Here is a 19,843-nt window from a genome sequence, read left to right as displayed (position 1 = left end):
AAAGAGAGAAAGAGAGAAAGAAAGAAAGAAAGAAAGAAAGAAAGAAAGAAAGAAAGAAAGAAAGAAAGAAAGAAAGGAGAAAGTGAGAGGAAGAAGGAAGGAAGGAAGGAAGGAAGGAAGGAAGGAAGGAAGGAAGGAAAGAAAGGGGGAAGGAGGAAGGGAGGAAGGAAGGAAAGGAGGAAGAGAGGAGGGAGGGAGGCAAGAAGGGAATGAGGAGAGGGAGGAAAGGAGGAAGGGAGGAAGGAAGGAAGGAAGGAAGGGAGGGAGGGAGGGAGGGAGGGAGGGAGGGAGGGAGGGAGGGAGGGAAAGGAAAGGAAAGGAAAAGAAAAAGAAAAACTTCACAAATTCCCTTACAACAAAGAGTTGCAGATGGGTGTGGCAGAACATATAATCTTAGTGCTCCAGGGGCTGAGAAAAAAGGATGAATCTGAGGACAACTGGGCTTTGCAGTTATGCCCTATCTCAAAAGAGCTGTATAATTTCTAGTGGGCCAAAAAAATGCAAAGAACAGCCCTGTTTGGGCTGAGGATGTGGCTCGATGGTCAAGTGCTCACCTAACACACATGAGGCCCTGAGTCTGCTGTCCACATCATCAAACCCTGCCCACCCAATACACAAAGAGGTTCCTGTCTTTTCTGAAGCATTCAAGGAAACATGGCTGACTCTCACATGAGGCAGATCGAGATCAAGAGCAGCATGGTGAACCGTGACTGGGAAAAAAAAAAGTGATATGTGAAAAAAGTAGCAAAGCAACAAAACTAAAAATATTGAAAAATAAGATGGTTCCATTAAATATGGCCATTAAAAAGCAGGCAGAAATCCTACCAAAGTCCCGGATGATGATCCCAGCACCTGTCTGAGGACACACATAGTAATCTTCAACAGATCCAGAAGTGGGAAGCCTCAAACTTTTCTGTACTGTGATGTTTGCAATAAATCTTGGAGTCTAGTCTATAATTATTTGTACATTATTTCTGACTACTACTGTGTTTAGAAATATGAAAAGTTGATTCTTTTTATGCAGTTGCATGTATTTTTATTTGAATAAGAACATGTCAAATAGTGGCTAGAGAGATGGCTCAGAGGTTAAGAACATTGCCTGAAAAAAAAAAAAAAAGAACATTGCCTGGTCTTCCAAAAGTCCTGGGTTCAATTCCCAGCAACCACATGGTGGCTTACAACCACCTATCTTGAGATCTGGTGCCCTCTTCTGGTGTACAGGCACACATGCAGGCAGAACACTGCATACAAGTAAGTAAACCTTTTTTTAAAAAAAAAAAAGATTTCCTCTTTCTCACACACACAGAGGATCCTATCTACTTTCCAAGACCTAAGCAAAGAGAAAATGATAGCTATGTCTAATCTACAGCCTGCATAAGGCTGAAGATAACTTTGAATATAGCACAACACAAAAACCATAAACTTAAAAAAAAACAAAAACATAAACTTACTTAAAATACCATGAGATATTTTGCCATTTTCTTTTTCTTTTTTTGTAACTCCATTACATGGTTCTCAAGAATGAACTCTACAGATGATAGCAGTGTGCTATGATGTCATAAGTTTGGACATATTTGAACAATATTCTCCTATCCCAGAATTACACTTCTAGCAAGCAATAAGTCAATATGAAACTCACCTCAGATCCTGTGGCTCTCTTGATTCCAGATGCTGCTGCTTAAAAAAGAAAAACAAACAAAGAAAGAAAAAAGAACAATGAAAAATAAATCTTAAGCATATATAGTCACAAGATCTCTATCAAACTCACTGTAAGGATCAAAGTTTGTGCCAAACTAAAACAAATCCTTTTGTACAATACTTTTTAAAAGCTCATTTAAAATAACATTTACTGACCTATTTATTGTATGTGTGTACACACTCACTCATGTATGTACTTGTATGCCACAGCCTTCATGCAGATGTCAGAAGGCAACTCTGAAGAATTGGTTATTGCCTTTGACCTACCTTTACTTATTCATTTATTTTTGTTTATTTACCAAAGTGAGCTACCACATCCAGGGATAAACTTGAGTACTCATGCTTGCACGGCTAGTGCTTACACCAGCCGAGCCATCCCTTGGGCCACTTTTTAAATGTTCTTTCGTCCTCTTCCATACTTAAAAGGGCCTTATGAATATTCCATTCTTAGTCTAACCCCTTTCTAATGCATATGGTCACATTCTCTTTTCTTAATTTATTGTTACATGTTTGGTATGTGTGTCATATCAACCAAGAAATATACGTGGCAGTCAGAGGGCAATTTAGTTTGCTTGCTTGTTTGTTTTTGAAACAGCGTTTCTCTGTGCATAGCCCTGGCTGTCCTGGAATTCGCTTTGTAGACCAGGTGTCACAAAGAAACCTGCCTTTGCCTCCCAAGCGCTGTAACTAAAGGTGTGGGCACCACTGCCTGGCTTAGAGGGCAACTCTGGAGTGAGTTCTCTTCTTGCACCTTATGTGGATGCTGCAGACCAAGCCCAGGTTATCAAGTTTGTGCAGTAAGTGCTTTACCCACTGAACCATCTCACCAGACCCATGTTAATATTTCATTTTTTATTGTTAGTTGTTGTTTTTTTTTTTCACTAAATGTAACACTAAACTATAATGCTAATAACAATTTTAGAAGAACTATTTCTCCCCACGTACAACACTTACAGACATATAATTGTTTGTTTTTCGAGACAGGGTTTCTCTGTGTAGACTTGGCTGTCTGGACTCACTCTGTAGATCAGGCTGGCCTCAAACTCACAGAGATCCACCTGCCTCTGCCTTCTGAGTGCTGAGATTACAGACGCCAACTGTATATATACTATTTTTAAATTTATGTTTTTAGGACAGGTTCTCAGGCTGGCCATGGCAGCACATGCCTTTAGTCCCTGCACTCTGGAGGCAGAGGCAGGTGGATCTTTATGAATTCAAGGCCAGTGAGTTCCAGGACAGCCAAGGCTACACAGAGAAACCCAGCCCCCAACCTCCCCTACACACACACATAAAAAAATAAAAAAACAAACAAGAACCTAAAAGACAGGGTCTCACATAGCTCTGGCTAGCCTCTAACTCCTGATTCAATACACAGCAAGGCTAATCTTAAACACCTGATCATCCTGTCTCCACTTCCTGACTAGGTCTCAAGTAGATACCTCTACTTCTACCTATTTGTATAACGCTTTAAAACCTCCCTAACACAACTCATTTGGCTCTTATTACAAGAAGAAGGGGCTATTTAGATTTAAGAGCCATTTACCTAACTACATTCACCCTGCCTAAACTTGTTTAGATGCTGACTAGAAGAGCCAGCAGGATGGTTCAGTATGTGAAGGTGCCACTAAATCTGATCCCAAGATACATAGGGTGGAGAGAACAGACACCTGCAGGTTTTCCTTTGACCTCCATAAGGGTGCCACGGCAAACAACACCCTCCCCCACAAAGATAAGTGTAATAATAATAATTTTTGAATGTAAACAGAAGCCATAAGAGGTAAATTTTAAATATTAATTATTTTGTTGTTGTTCATTCTTTTGCAGCACCAGGGAACAAATTCAAGGTTTCAGGGCTGGGAAGACTGCTTAGAGGGAAGACACCTGCCAAAGCTTAATGACCCAGATTCCATCTCTAAAGCCCCATAACGGGAGGAGGGAACTGACTCTCAAGTTGTCCTGTGACCTCCCCTCACATGTTGTGACACACACCCTCACACACATGCAGACACAATAAATATTCTACCATTGAGCTGCATTAGCCACAAAAATTGTGAAGTTTGTAGATATAACAATGATATTGTGAGGGCTGGAGAGATGGCTCAGCAGTTAAGAGCACTGCCTGTTCTTCCAGGTCCTGAGTTCAATTCCCAGCAACCACATGGTGGCTCACAACCATCTATAATGAGCTCTGGTGCTCTCTTCTTGCCTGCAGGCACAAATGCAGGCAAAATACTGTATAAATAATAAACAAGTAAGCCTTGCAAGAAAAACTGATATTGTGATCATGTTACAGCCTTCTATGCCCCAGAAAAAAAGACTACTTATCTACAAAAACACTTTCCCCCTTTTTTATTTTTAAGGCAGTGTCTCCTTGCAGTCTAGAATTCACCAGGCAGGCAATGCTGACCTTGAGCTCCTGATCCTGTCTCTACCTCCCACGAAGCAGAACTGCAGGCTTGTATAACCATGCCCAGGACTGCAGAAATATGTTCTGAAGCATTTGTCAGTGAAATTGTAAGAGAACTGAACTTATTTAAGACATGCCAGGATAGGGAGGAGAAATATTTGGGGGAAAGGGAATGGAAGAGAGGAAAAGCAAGGGGGGCAGGGAGAAAAGAAACAGCTAGTGAAAAGAGAAAAGTAAAACCTGGGAAGGAAAAAGATGAGGGAGGGAAAGGAAGAAAGGAAAGGAGGGAAGAAAGCTGTGGTAACACCATCCTGAGAGGCAGAAGCAGAAGATCTAGTCTGTGTTACATAGGAGTTCTAAGGCTTCAAAGGAATATACAAAAAAAAAAAAAAAAAAAGAGGGGGGTTTCCATATACGACAAAGCTGGGCTTAGTCAGGGTTAGTAGCCCATACCTTTGATCCCAGCATGGTGAAGGGAAGGAGGGGGCATGAGGGCAGGTAGATTTCTGTGAGTTCAAGGCCAACCTGGTCTACATAGCAAATTCCAGGTCAGACAAAGCTATACATTAAGACCCTGTCTCCAAAATAAATAAAAATAAAAATAAATGGGTGGGGGTACCAGCGTCGGCATTTTACCAAGGCATGGTGGCAGATGCCTTTAATCCCACCCAACCCTTGGGAGACAGAGGCAGGAGGATCTCTGTGAGTTCAAGGCCAGCCTGGTCTACATACAAAGTTCCAGGACAGCCAGGACTAAATAGAGAGACCCTGTCTCAAAAAAGCAAAACAACAAAAAAGCTGGGAATGCTGGTGTACACTAAAAATCCCAGCACTTGAAAAGCTAAAGCAAGAGGACTGTAGTGAGTTCCAAGACAACTTGGGATACATATTTCTAGATCAGTGACGGACTAAACAGCAAGACTTTTACATAAAAATAAATAAGTAAGAGTCAGGCTTGATGGTGCATGTCTTTGATCTAAGCACTCAGAAGGCAGAGGTAGGTGATTTCTTCGAGTTCAAGGTCAGCCTGGTCTACATAGAGATCCAAGACAAACAGCCACATAGAGAGATCCTAGATGGATGGATGAATGGATGGATGAAGAGATAAACAAACAGGAATTATTTAGGTAGAATGTAAGGGCTTAGCTCCCCTCTTGTCACAAATGAAAGTTATCTATCCATTTTCACGTTAGCAAACCAATAACCAATAACCATTTTTTTGTTTAGCTGGGGTTTTTGTTTGTTTTTTCAAAACAGGGTTTCTCTCTCTGTGTAGCCCTGGCTATTCTATAACTCACTCTATATAGGCTGTCCTATAACTCAGAGATCTGCCTGCCTCTGCCTCCCAAGTACTGAGAGTAAAGACATGCACCACCATCGCACAGATTAATAACCACTTATTTTAGAAGATTAAAAAAAAAAAAAAACATTCAAAAAAGGCCTCTGAGGTCCAAGTAATGGCACAAGCCTCTGATCCCAGTACCTGAGAGGCTAAGAAAGGAGAGTAAGATCACAATGAGTGAAAGTGAGACCCTTCTAAAATAAAAGAGAACACTAGAGCCCGGCAGTGCTCTCACTCCTCACTCACTCACGTACACACACTCAATTTAATAAATAAAATTTAAAACAAAACAGCATGGCCTTTCACTGCTGTGTTTCTGTTAGACCAAAACAAGACTTCCCACAGATAAACTCAAGAGTTCCTTTTCAAACATCTGTACTTCTCTACAAGATTAGTTATTAATTCTTGGCAAAAATGTGTGTTAACAGAGCTAGAGAGCTGGGTCTGCAGCTAAGTACTGGCTGCTCTTCCAGAGGACCTGGTTCAGTTCCCAGCATTCGCGTGGTGGCTCATAACCATCTGTAACTATAGCTCCAAGGGATTCCATATCCTCTTCTTGCCATGGGCACCAGGCACACAGGTGGTACATAGAAATACATGCAAGAAAATGCCATACACATAGAACAGTAAAATAAAAGTAAATAGATCATTTTCAAATTGCTTGTTAACTTCCAGGAGCGTTTCAGAAAGAATGACTAACAATTCACATACTATGCAAGAGCTCAGAATTTTGCTGCTTTTGAAGGAAATCAGAAAGATTAAGTTCCTTTCTGTGCTATTCTCTCCTTCAACACGGACTTCTGGCTCAGACAGAATACATTCAGCAAGAGATAGCTAGTTCACAGCCAAGTTAGTTCACACAGCGGCTTTAAAATTAGTGAGGGGAGAGCAGGGAATTTAGCAGAGGTCTGCTCCTCTTCCTTGTTCAAGGCGCTGACTGAAAGCACTGGTTTGATGCAGAGTAGCAGAAAAATAGACTAGCAGGGGCAAGTAAGACATGGTGGGAAAGAATGTGCTCCAGGAAAAGAAGAAAACAGAGGGACAGAATTTACAATTCAGGCAGTTAGGCCTGCTGGGTTAACACAGGACTCAACATTTACCGACCAGGAAACTTGGGCAGTCTGGTTAAACTTCTCTGCCTAATTTCCTTAATAAAATGTTGAAATAGGGCCTCGAGATAACACAAACAATTTCTCATAGAGTGTATTCAAATCTGTAAGGTCACTTTCCTGCACCTCCCCCAAAAAAGTGCAAGAAACGGAAATTGCATGATGTACTTCCCAAAGCTCTTTTAAGAACCAAGACACCTAGGACTTGTGTAACTTCTCCAGAAATACTATCAGTTATTAATGTGAATTATTAAAACTACTTGTTTGGTCTTTTTTTTTTTTTTTTCAATACAAGATTTTACTCAGTTGTTCCACCTATAACTCACTATGTATGTAGCTCAGGTTGGTCTTGAACTTTCTTCTGCCTCCCCCTCCTGAACACTGGGATTAAAGGCATGAGACACCATGCTCAGGTATAATCATATAACTTGAACCCCCATCTCCAGAATGAGAAAAATCAAGAGAAATAAGAAGCACAACATAAATGAAAAAGAAAAGAGATCTGAACTAATAAAAGAAAGGGGGAAAAAAAAGCTGGGACTAAGGGGTACACTTCCAGGTTAAGCTAGCATTGTCCTGGCACAGAAACACCATGTACTATGCAACTGTTATGGGGAAGAGCTGTCTGCAAGTTACTGCGGGAAGCTCAAGCATGTTCAGCACAGACACACATCAGATCTACCTCTCTTACGGTGGACCCCACAGCACAGAAAGCTGAAACCTAATAAGGGAAAAAAGAAAGTTATCACTTACTTTTGTGGTTTTATTTGCATATAGTAGGCTAAGCATAGTCATATCAATTAACACTAACCCATATGTACAGCACGGCTCGGTTTCCAACACCATACTGTGAGTCCACTGCTTTTGTTACTATTGCTTCTACCCAAGAAATGCAGCTCTGACACAAAATTTCTAGTAGTTGCCAGGCACATGCCTTTGATCCCACTATTCAGAACATAGAGGCCGGTGATCTCTAGAGTTCAAGGCAACCTGGTCTACAGAATGAGTTCTTAGGCAGCCAGGGCTACACAGAGAAACCCTGTTTTGAAACAAAACAAAACAAGATAAAAAGAACTCCAGTAGTCACAGAACTTTTACTCCAAGTCCTTGAAGTCTCTGGTAAATTCCAAATGGAGGAATTTTTTCAGATCTAAAGCTATTCCACATACAGGGTACATAGATATCCACTGTAATATTGTTATATAGCAAGTATAACTATACAGGTACTGTTTTAGAAAGAACATAAGTAAATAAGAATAAATAAATTATAAGGTAGTTTAAAATGGAATACTATATAACCATTATTTTATATAAAAACATTATTTTTAAATGCATACTTGTAAGCAGCTTAGCAAATCATAATAAAAACTAAAAAAATTTTCAGGCAGGGTCTTTCCTACCATGTAGTCCAGTCTGGCCTTGAATTTGAGAACCTTCTGCCTCAGCTTTCTAAAATATGGGATTACTGGTATGAGCCACTATACCCGGCTCCACAGTAAATTATTGAACAGAAAAGAGGTTGTTAAAAAAAAAAAAAAGTACAATAAGGAAGGGCTAAAGCGATGAGTCTTCCAGAGGCCCCGGATTGGATTCAAAGCACCCGCACATAACTGTAACCCCAGTCCCATAGGACTGATGACCTCATTTGGCCTCTGTAGGCACTGTACACATGCGGCACACAGACATACATGCAGGCAATACACCCACATATATAAAATGAAATTTTAGGGTTGGGGGTTTAGTTCAGTGGTAAAGTGCTTGCCTAGCAAGCGCAAGGCCCTGGGTTCAGTCCTCAGCTCTAGAAAAGTAAAAAGAAAAGTTAAAAAATTAAAAAATAAGTGTGATATGCTCGAAATTATAAATTTATTTACTCAAATACAACCATGTATCTATGCTAGTATCAGGTTGATTTGATTAGTTTTTCCTGAAGCATAAAGCTTTTATAAGCAGCATGTTTTTGTTTTTTAAAAATTGGGTTTTTGCTGTTGTTTTTATTGTTGCTATTGTTTTTGACATAGGGTCTCTCTGGGTAGCCCTGGCTGTCTGTCCTGGAACTCACAGAGATCGCCTGCTAGGATTAAAGGTGTGCACCACCACCTGGTTTAGGAATGATTTATTTCTATTTTATACCTGTTTTGGGTATATATATGTTTGTGCACCACATGCATGCCTCATGTCCATGAAGGCCAGATAAGGGTACTGGATTCCCTGGAACCAAAATTACAGACAGTTGTGAGCCCCCACGTGGGTGCTGGGAATTGAACTTGAGTCTTCAGGAAAAACACCCAGTGCTCTTAACTGCTGTGCTATATCTCCAGCGCAAGAACTATGTTAATCTGTATATTGCAAATTAAAGAGACACACACAGAAGCTTCAGTGTCATTCTCTTTGTTTTACAGGGGCTGAAGAGATGGCTAAGAGGTTAAGAGCACTGGCTGCTCTTCCAGAGGTCCTGAGTTCAATTCCCAGCACCCACATGGTGGCTTATAACCATCTATAATGAGATCTGGTGCCCTCTTCTAGTGTAGAGGTGTGCATGCAGGCAGAACATCGTATACATCATAAATAAATCTTAAAAAGGAAAACTCTGTTTTACAACCTTTAGTTCCCAATATTCCAGTATTCAACAGCCACCCAAGAAACCAGCACCAATCACCCAAACAGACATCAATTCCAAGTTCATAACAAAATCACTGCCCTATGCTACAAAAATAAGTTAGAAGGGAAGAAAAAAAAAGTGCCTAGAAGACCTGTTAGTAAAGGTGCTTGCCAACCTAAGTTCAATCCCTGGGACCGACATGGCAGAGGAAGAAAGAGAACTGATTCCTACACATCAGTCTTTGACAGGCCACATAAATACACATGCACACATACACATACATACACATACACACACACACACACACACACACACAAGAAATATAAAAAAAAATTAATAATAATAATAGAAGGCTGGAGAGATGGCCAATCCCAGTTCCAGGAGACTTGATGCGTCTAGCATCTGAGGGCACCTGCACTCACATAAACACACAGAGACATACACACATAATTTAAAATGAGTAAGAATCTTTAGGGAGCTGAAGAGATGGCTCAGGTTAAGCACTGACCACTCTTCCAGGTCCTGTGTTCACTTCCCAGCACCCACATGGCAGCTCACAAGCATCTGTAACTCTAGTTCTAGGGGAACAGATTCCTTCACACAGACATACCTACAGGCAAAATACTAATACACATGAAATAAAAGTAAATGAATTTTTAAACATTTTTAGAAGGAGGAGAAGCAGCAGCTGCTGCTGCCACTGGCAGCTATAAAACAAGGTTAAAAAGTATGTTTATATATCAAATCATCTTTCTTAAGGATATATTACTATCTTAACCAAACATATATTAATACATATTAGAAACTCTTCCCTGAGAAAGATACCATAGGGGTTGGAAGATAACTCCAAAGGTAGAAGTTCAGGCTGTTCAGACCTGACAGCCTGAGTTCAACCCCTAGAACCCACATAAAAAGTCAGATAGGTAAGAAGGCTAGAAGCCACTCCCAGAGTTGTTCCTGACCTCCACATCACCCCATGGCAAGTACACACACTTACAAAATAAATAAAAACTTAAAAAGGCAAACCTATCTTTCAAATTATTAATAGTCTCTTATGACACTGATACTCCGTATCTACATATCTCATAGATGTTACAACTTGAAAACTATTTTTAAAAGCAGAACAAAACCAGGCTCTGGTGGAGTTGGAGGCACACTCCAATAATCCCAGCACATAGGCAAAAATAGAAGTATCAAGAATTAAAGACAGCTTTGGCTACACAGCAAACACAAGGCCAGCACTGACTATTTCCCATCCCCCTCTCCCCCCCAAAAAATATGCTTTTAAGTTATAAAAATAAGCTGAGAAATCTGTTACTAAAATGACTTCAGAATAACTGAAGCAGTCATATCAAATACAATCAATTCGTGCTCCCTGTCCCTACCTTTGCAGTTTTTTGACCAAGACCTGCTGAGACAGCTCAATCTGGCCTCACACTCCTCCTGCCTCTGCCTCCCAGTTCCAAGTATTACAAGCATGTATACCCAACAATATAATTCTGTCTCTGTTTCTTATAAATCTTCATAAGTAAAGATAGATTTACTTATCTTTAATGTGTATGGTTGTTTTACCTATCTATATGTCTGTGTACCACGTATATGTCTAGTTATCTGTGGAGGCCAGAAGAGGGTTTCATTCAGATCCCCTGCAACTGGCAGTTGAGATCTGCCATTATTGGTGCTGAGAATTAAACCTAGGTCCTCCAGAAGAGCAGCCAGTACTTTTAACTGCTGAGCCACCTTTCTGCCCCCTTTTTAACACAAACCAACAAAAACAGGGTCTTATTTTATTGCCCAGGTGGCCTGGAACTCACTATGTAGCCCAATCCGGTTCTGAACTCACAGTAGTCCTCTTACTCAGTCTCTCAAGCTACTAAAATGACAGGTATGTGCCACCACACCTAGCCATTTAAAAACCTCTGAACAACTCTGCACCAGCTAGGGAAGCATTCCAGTTGGTTCTTTGCAGCACCCTATCTTGTGTTTGCAGAGGGAAAGAGACTGGAAGGACTGGTTTCTACTCACTTTGCAAAACAACATTGCTAATCTCTATAAATTTGCTTGGTAATTCCAGTCAACTTGAAACTAAAATTTCAAATTAAGAAGAACCAGAAAACTTTAAAAAAGGAGGGTATGATAATGGGATGATGGATGGCTCAGCAGTTAAGAGAACAGGCTTCTCTTCCAGAGGGCTCAGCCACCCATATGGAGGCTCACAATTATCTGTAACTCCAGTTGGAGGGGATCCAACACCCTCTCTGGTCTCTGTAGGCACCATGCTTGAATGTGGTGCAGACATACATGAAGGCAAAACACCTGTAACAGTAAAAATAACACTAAACTGAAAAAAAAAAGTCAAAGAAGAAACAGGAGAAATATTATCAACATAATTCTGAGAAATGTGAGTTCAGTTCGTAGCACCCACAACAGGGGGCTAACAGCAATCTGTAACTCACCCTCCAAGGGATCCAAATGCCCTCTTCTTGCTCCCTGAACACTGGAACACATATAGCATTAACTGATATATACATACATGATACACACAAATTTAATAAACGCAAATCTTTAAAACTAAAGGTGATAATTTAAAGGAAGGTATCTCCCCACAGTAAGTAGCTCTGAAGTGAGCCGGGCTCTCCTCCACACACACTGTGGAACAAACAGCTCTGTCCTCCATAGCAGAGCCTCTCCCAACACTTTCAGAGGAGAAGCATTTCCTTTGGAGATGAGATGACATCATCTACCAGACAAGAAACCAAAAGACACTGTGTGAATGACTTCAGTGTTTGAAGCACTCATGTAATTTGTGGATGCTGGAGGCTAGCCGGATATGCATTCCTCAGACAACTAGTTTTGCTTGAACAGGTCACAGGTAAGGGATCCCAGAGACTCAATCCAATGCTTACCAATACTACTACTCAAATGTTTCACAAAGTAAAAATGCTCTTAGGAGCTAGTTTGATAAGATCAAGAGCTACAAAGACTAAAAGATAAATAAAAACCCAACAAAATTAAAAGCTAAAAACGCTCTACAATAACAAACAAACAAACAAACAAAAAAACCAAGCCACTTTGTTTGCTGAACAATCCAGAAGACCTCTTTGCTCCCCTAATCTGGAATACTGAAAATCAATAGAGCTATACCCCTCAGGTGGCAGGCACAGTCTGTTCTCCAAATGAAGTATCAGCAAGCTTCTGAGAAGTACTGTGGAGCACACAGCTCTAAGTAACAATGTTAAAAGAAGAAAGAAGAATGAGACTTCCCAGGCCTGCTGGCACATGCCAATAGTCTGAGTACACAGAAAACTAAGACAGAAAGATCTCAAGTTCAAGGCCAGAAGAGGCTACACAGACTGTGTTTCAAGAGGTTAAACAATAATAATTAAAACTTATAACTGGCCAGGCATGGTGGAGCATACCTTCAGTCCCAACACTTTGAGAAGCAGAGTCAGAAAGCTCTGAGTTCCAGGTCAGCCAGGGCCACACAGAGAAACCCTGTCTTAAATAACCACCACCACCTTCCACACCCATAAAAACAAACAAACAAAACACAATTTAACAACTCAACAGGCATAGTAGTACACTTTTCTTTTACACAGGAAGTACAGCCAGAGGACCATGATTGAGTTCACGGACTGCCTTAGTTACAAAGTGAATTTGAGGCCAGCTTGTGCATATCAGACTTTGTCTAAGAAGGGGAAAAACTGGACCACAACTACATCCATGGCAGTAACTGAATGAAGGCCGTCAGAACCAAACCACAGTACAAAGGAAAAAAAGGTCAGTTTTGTTTCCCAGCAGGTATCAAACTTCCTTTCTCTGGGAAAGTCAGAAAAAGTCAAGGCAGGCCTAAAAATAAAAGCTCAAAAGTAATTTGAACTGGGACAGCTCATGGATAAAGGCACTTACCAGCAAGCCCAGTGACTTAAGTTCAAGCTCCTGAACTCCCATGGTGGAAGGAAAGGATCAACTCCTCTGACTGCCACAAGCTGTCTTCTGACCTCCATTCATGTATACCCTGGCATGCTCCACTACCACATACACAAAATAAATGTAAAAAACATTTGCTCTAGTTTATCTACCAGTCCTGTCACCTAAGAGCCAACATATTGTTAGGAACACCAAGTGTTCAGACTCTCCAGAGCACCCTTGTCCCTAGTAAGGCTGCTTAGATTAGGAAATGAGGTGAAATTTAAACAACTATTTCCTTCTAATGAACTTTTACCTCCAGTACCACAAAAGCAAATTCACTATATCCCTTGGTACCAACATTTTGCTCAAAAACCTACAGTCTTTCTTCCCTTTTTTTTCCCCCAAGACAGGGTCTCACTATGTAGCTCTGGTTGTGCTGGCATTCACTATCTAGACGAGGCTAGCCTTGAACTCAGAGCTCAGCAACCTACCTCTGCCTATACCAGGCATACTGGTATTAATGGCCTGTGCCATCACAACCAACCAAGTATTTTCTTAAAAGACCTGGGCCTTCTGAACTAGCCAGCCATAGTCAAGAGACAGACTGCCACCTCCCAATTCTATGTCCAAAATTGGGTTTTCTTTTCTCCGTATGCAGAGCCCTTTTGCTCTAGTATCCTAGACAGCATGAAACTACACAGACCAGACTGGCTTCAAAACTTGTGGCAAAAAAAAAAAAAAAAAAAAAAAAAAACCTTGTAACAATACTCCTGCTTCTGCCTGAGTCCTGGGAATCTTATAAATTCAAGCGTATGCCATCATACTCTACCCCAGTTCTAGCTATCTGGAAGTCTGCTCAATTAACATAAACATACTACATACTCCAGGGTTGAAATATCACTCAGTGATAAGAGTTTGATTTTCTTATGCTTGCATTCAATCCCAGGCACTTGGGGGAAGGGGATGGGTATAAACAAAATGCATGCATACTTCAGCTTTGTTTGTTTGTTTGTTTGTTTGTTCGTGGGGTGGGGAGACAAGGTTTCCTGTATAGCCTTGGCTGTCCTGGTCTCTTATAGACCAGGCTGAATGTCTCTGCCTCCCTTTACAGGCCTGAGCCACCACACCCGGTTAGAAGCTTAGCTTTTTTTTTTTTCTCTCTCTCTCTCTTTTTTAATGTACATTGGTGTTTTGTCTGCATGTGTAAGAGGGTCAGGTACCCAAGAACAGGAGTTATAGACAGTTGTGAGCTGCCATGTGGGTGCTGAGAACTGAACCCAGGTCCTTTGGAAGAGCAGACAGTGCTCCCAACCGCTGAGCCATCTCTCCAGCCCCTGAAGCTTAGCTTTTATGATGCAAAAAAGCATCAATTATTCCAATATTACTTCCCTCCACCAGCAAAATGAAAATATAAGCAGTTGCTTATGGGGCTTTCTCCACGAAGCCTGACTGAATCCGAATTTAAAAAGCCATAACTCTGCCTTTCCTTCTTTCTTCCAGATACCAGTCCAAAGCTGAGTTATGCTTTCTCTGAAACACTGGACTCTTTTGACCTCCACATCTAATTTCAAAGGCATGATTTGGGGGCTCAATAGTTACTGGTTGTTCTTCCAGAGGATAAGAGTTCAGTTCCCAGCACCTGCACTGATTGTTCAAAACCACTGTAACTTCTGCTCCAAGAATCTTATGCTGTCTTCTGACCTCTGCAGGCACCTGCATACATATGGCATACACTGATAGAGACACACACACAAATACATATTTGACTTTCTCTTCATCTCCCCCTTAACAGACACTAGGACTTTCCGCTTGCCTGCCCTGATGTTTCCCCTTGAACTCTAACAAAATGGTCCCTAAACTTCAAATAAATAAATAAAAACATGATCTCTTTTATACTGGTTCCTGTCAGTGAGCACTTACAGTTTTGCAGGTTTGTTTTTCTACACTGTGCAGATGAGCTGATACACTATAGTTAATTATATATTCTAAAAGAGATCTCTCCCTTCTTCCCTAGGACCCTCTCTCCCCATCATTTCATCTATTCACGTTCCGTCTCTGAGGCAGAATGTCAGCCTTAGTTTAGAATATACAGAGAGAGACTTCTTCCACCAGTTAGTTTAGAATATACAGAGAGAGACTTCTTCCACCAGGCTCACTATGGAAAAAACTATTTCACGATGTGTTCCTATCTTTGGGGGGGGAAGGCACCCACATAAAGGAACTTTAATCTTTCTTTTCTTTTCTTATCTTTTTTTTTTTTAAGACAAGGTCTCTTTATCCAGGTTGGCTCTGAACTCCTTCTGAGTGCCTAATGGTCCTGCTTTCACTTTCCAAGCACCATGACTACAGGCCTATACCAACCACAGCTGGCCTTTCTGCCTTCATTTTATATGCACTGTGTCTGTGTGTTTGTGTATGTGCGTGCATGTGTGTGATCTTCTTCATGCCATGTAATCTAGGTAAAGATACTCAAAAATTCTAAGATAGCTGAAGGCAGACGCAGACTGATTTACTTACCAGAAGTAAGCCTGATCTATATAGCAAGTTCCAAGCCATCCATGGCTACACAGTGAGACTGTCTCAAAGGGAAAAAAGAAAAAATTTAGAAGAGAAAAAGGCTGAACTTAAAAGGATAAAATCACACTAGCACAGTGGCATCCACCTGTACTCTCAGCCCAGGAGGCTGAAGCAGGAAGATTATAAATTAAGAGACCAACCTGGGTAACACTGGAAAACTCTTATCTCAGGAGGAAGAAAAAAAAGGCCAGAGGTGATGGCTCACTCCTCTATATCTCAGCTCTAGGAAGGCAAAAACAGAAGGACCACATCCAGTTCACAGACCTTAATGAAATCCTGGCTCACAAAAAAAGCAAGCAAGCAAAAAACACCCTTCTCCCCCATACCAAGCTCTGATTCTCATTTTATCTCTTCATACCACAGGCCATAGTCTCCATAATCAAAGAAAAACAAGCTAATAAAATATTTAATAGCTTTTAGGTAGCACATATTTCAGCACAGGTATTAATCAGAAGAGTCAGTTGAGTACCAAGCTGGGAGCCTACAGACAGCAACAATTGTCAAACATAGTACTTCGACACTCAAAGCTAACTTTTAAGCATACATATCAACTAATCTCAGATACTAAACACCTATAAAATAAACTGTAATTATACATGACTCTGAGTTTAAACAGCCATGGTAAAAAATAAATATTTAATCAAAAACAATGACATAGCTGGGAGTGCTCACGCCTTTGATCCCAGCCCTCAGGGAGGCAGAGGCGGGAGGATCACTGTGTGTTCCAGGCTGGCCTGGTTTATAAATCGAGTCCAGGACAGCCAATATTACACAGAAAAAACAAAGACGCTATGAAAAGCCAACTATGGTTGCATGTACCTATATACCATACTATAGTAGCCTAAGGCGAAAGGATACTTGAAGTCTCAGGAGGCCAGGGCCAGCCCAGAAACACCTGATGTTTGTTGTGGTTTAAAAATCCATAGGGGGATTAGACTAGCAGGATGGCTCAATGGATAAAAGCTTTTGCCACCAAGTAACACAGGAAGTCTGAGGAGCCACATGAGGAAAGAAGCAAAGCAGCACCTGTCAGTTATCCTCTAGCCTCCACTCACAAGCACACACACACATATATGCACACATTCACACACTCTCAAGATTAAAACTTTAAAAAACTTCATTTTAAAAACAGAAGGGTTAGGTAGCAGTGACAGCATGCCTTTGATCCCAGAACTTGGAGGCAGAGGCAGGAGGATCTCTGAGTTTAAGGCCAGCCTGGTCTACAGAGTGAGTTCCAGGACAGCCAGGGATACACAGAGAAACCCTGTCTTAAAAAACCAAAAAAAAAAAAAAAAAAAATTAAATTAAATTAAAAAAACAGGAGAAGGAAGTAGGCCTGACAAATAACATTAGCTCATGATGATTAAAACAAACAAAAACAAAACAAAGCAAATAAAAAAGCATGAGACCAGATTCGGCTATACTGTACCACAGCTACACAGCAAACCTTGTCTCAAAATACAGCGAGGTTAACCAGGAATGGTGACACACGATCTTTAATCTCAGCATTGGGAAGGCAGAAACAGGCAGATTGATGAGTTTGAGGCCAACCTGGTCTACACAGTGAGTTGCAAGTCAGCCAGAGCTAGACAGAGAGACCCTATCTCAAAAACAAGCAAACAAACAAAAACCTGAACAAGAAAAAAAAAAAAAAAAACAAGAAAAACAAAAGACAGTTACCACCTAGGTAGAGGGTAGGTACGGGGGCTGTGAGGTTCCCAAATCATTTGTTGTTCTAGTAAAACCCAATCGATGAGGAGTGACTTCAAAACTGTTCCTGTGAGAAGCAGAACCAACTACAGCACAAGACCATCTAAGGTTTCAAGTGCTTTTCCTTTGGGAAGTCAATTGTGATTTTAATCCTACTTTTTATTTCGGAGGAGCAGTATGCATCTTGGCATTTAATTCCCTTTCTAACCTCTCCTCTAATTCCAAATCAAGACATAAAATAGCTGGGTGTGATGACGGACACCTTTAGCCCTAGCACTGGAGAGGCAGTGGGTGGACCTGAGTTCCTGAATACCATGGACTACACACAGTTCTTGGCCAAGCAAAACAGCAGTTAGACCCTGCTTCAAAATACCAACACTCACTCCAAAACAGAAACTCCTGGCTCTCATTTCTAGTCACAAATAAACTTAGTGACCTGAAGTCCAAGTTACTGACTGATGGTGGAGAACAGGAAGCCAGGGTCTCTGTACCCTAAACAGACAGTCACTGCCAACAGTACCTTATAAAGGCTGATTTTAAGTGGTGCCATTATCCAAATAATGAAGATGGGGGAAAAAACAAAGAGAATAAATACATTTTCTTTATACAGCCAACAGTGGAGCCCAGGTAGCAAAGCACGTCACCTTTTATTAACAATGGAAGCATAAGAACAGCACATGAACAAGCACAGGCCCCTAAGATGACAATTCATTTATCATTGCCTCCTCCAGATTCAAACATGGCAACTACTCCAATGGAAAAACACTTAAGAGCTTATGGTTTGCCCAGTGTGGTGAGACTGTAATTCCAGCCCTTGAGAGACAGAAGCAGGAGGATCTCATAAATTTGAGGCCAAACTGCTCTATGCAGTGAGTTCCAGGACAGCCAGAACTACACTGAGCGACCCTGACTCAAAAACAAAACAAAACAAAACAAAAAGAGTAAGGAAAAAAAAAATGTTGAAAGTAATCTAAGTTAGGCACAGTGGGACAGGCCTATAATCCCAGCACTTACAAGGTAAACAGAAAGCTAAAGAGTTCTATGTCATCTGTTATTTGGAGAATTTGAGGGACTGGCAGGCAAGGCAGATGGATCTCTGTGAGTTTGAGGCCAGCCTGGTTTACATAGTGAGTTCCAGGCTACACAGCGAGACCCTGTATCAAAATAAAAACAAAAACAAAGAGTGTTTGCTCTGCTTTTCCAGCAGATCCAAGTTCAGTCACCAGGATCCTTGTCAGGTGGCTCACAACTGTACGGCACTCCAATTCCAGAGAATGAATGCAAAGCCTCTAGCCTGGCCTCTAAGGGCACTCACACACAAAGTAACACACGGACATACACAGAGCTAAAAACTTAAAAATATTTCTTTTGCTGTTTTTTGAGACAGGATCTCTTTATATCGTGCTGGCTATCCTGGCACTTGCATCATAGACAGGGTGGCCTCAAACCTACAGAAACACTCCTACCTCTGCCTCCTTTTTGCTGGGATTAAAGGCAATCATCACCATGCTGGAGCTCTTAAAAAAAAAAAAAAATTCTTTTAAAAGGGGAAGGGGAAAAAAAATCAGCTTGTTCCCTAGCAGATATGCTGTCTTAATAGGTGGAGGCTGGCTTAGATATAACTCACAAAATGACTGGAAGCCAGGCTTGGTGGCACACACCTTTAATCCCAGAACTCAGTAGACAGAGGAAGGCGGATCTCTAAATTGGAGGCCAACTGGGTCTTCAGAGCAAGTTCCAGGACAGCCCTGGATACACAGAGAGACCTCGAAGGGGGTGGGAGGGAAGATTGCTTAGCTAAAAGATACTAGATTTCAAGTAAGAAGCCACTGCATTAAAAAAAAAAAAAGTCACCTGAGTGGGGGGGTTGGTTCCCTCCCACTGACAATGGTAGTTGCTGTTCAGTCCTGAGGACCTGAGTTCAACTACCAGAGTTCTCATAAAGGCAGAGGGAGGGGACCTGCCTGACACAGTCTCTCACATACACATTCAATTAAAAAAACAACCAAACAAGCCTGTGATCCCAGCACTCAGAAGGCAGAGGCAGGCAGATCTCTGAGTTCGAAGCCAGCCTGGTCTAGTCCAGGACAACAAAGGCTACACAGAGAAATCCTGTCTCAGGGGTTAAAAAGAAAAAAAAAAATCAAGTAAGTAATTTTTTTTTTAAACTGTCACTTTTGTAAACATTATCCTTTTTCAGGTTCAGAAAGCAACAAGAGTTGTTATGGCTCTCTAGCGCGTTTAGAGGAAGGAAAGTCACCTCTCCAAGAAACTAAAAATAGAGGCACATAAATAAAATTGCAGCTTATGAAGAAGGTATCTATGATTATGTTTCCTCTAAGCTGGAATGTTTAAGGGGAAACTCAAGCAAACTCAAAATAGGAACAAAATCACAGGCCTGGGGGTGGGGGGACCCTCAAGAAAAGCATGTAATATCCAGTAGCTTCTCAGGCAACAGTTTCTGAGGAACACCTGACATTCCCAACAGA

General features: G+C 41.1%; 1 protein-coding gene across 4 annotated transcripts in view; it reads right to left on the bottom strand.

The window, feature by feature from the left end:
* Positions 1–19,843, bottom strand: part of Pip5k1a (phosphatidylinositol-4-phosphate 5-kinase type 1 alpha) — a 43,197-nt gene that overhangs the window by 21,605 nt on the left and 1,749 nt on the right. Inside the window, exons 2-3 of one of the 4 annotated variants that reach the window (XM_060393132.1) lie at positions 7,239–7,277; positions 1,640–1,677 (exon numbers count right to left, since the gene is read on the bottom strand). In XM_060393132.1, coding sequence (XP_060249115.1) covers positions 1,640–1,677; positions 7,239–7,277 — 77 coding nt within the window. The remainder of the gene's footprint in view (positions 1–1,639; positions 1,678–7,238; positions 7,278–19,843) is intronic. The other 3 variants (XM_060393133.1, XM_021656830.2, XM_021656831.2) reach the window with 3 other exon arrangements.

Source organism: Meriones unguiculatus, chromosome 10 (assembly GCF_030254825.1).
Source record: "Meriones unguiculatus strain TT.TT164.6M chromosome 10, Bangor_MerUng_6.1, whole genome shotgun sequence".
NCBI lineage: Eukaryota > Metazoa > Chordata > Mammalia > Rodentia > Muridae > Meriones > Meriones unguiculatus.
This window is presented reverse-complemented; position numbering and strand designations above follow the sequence as displayed.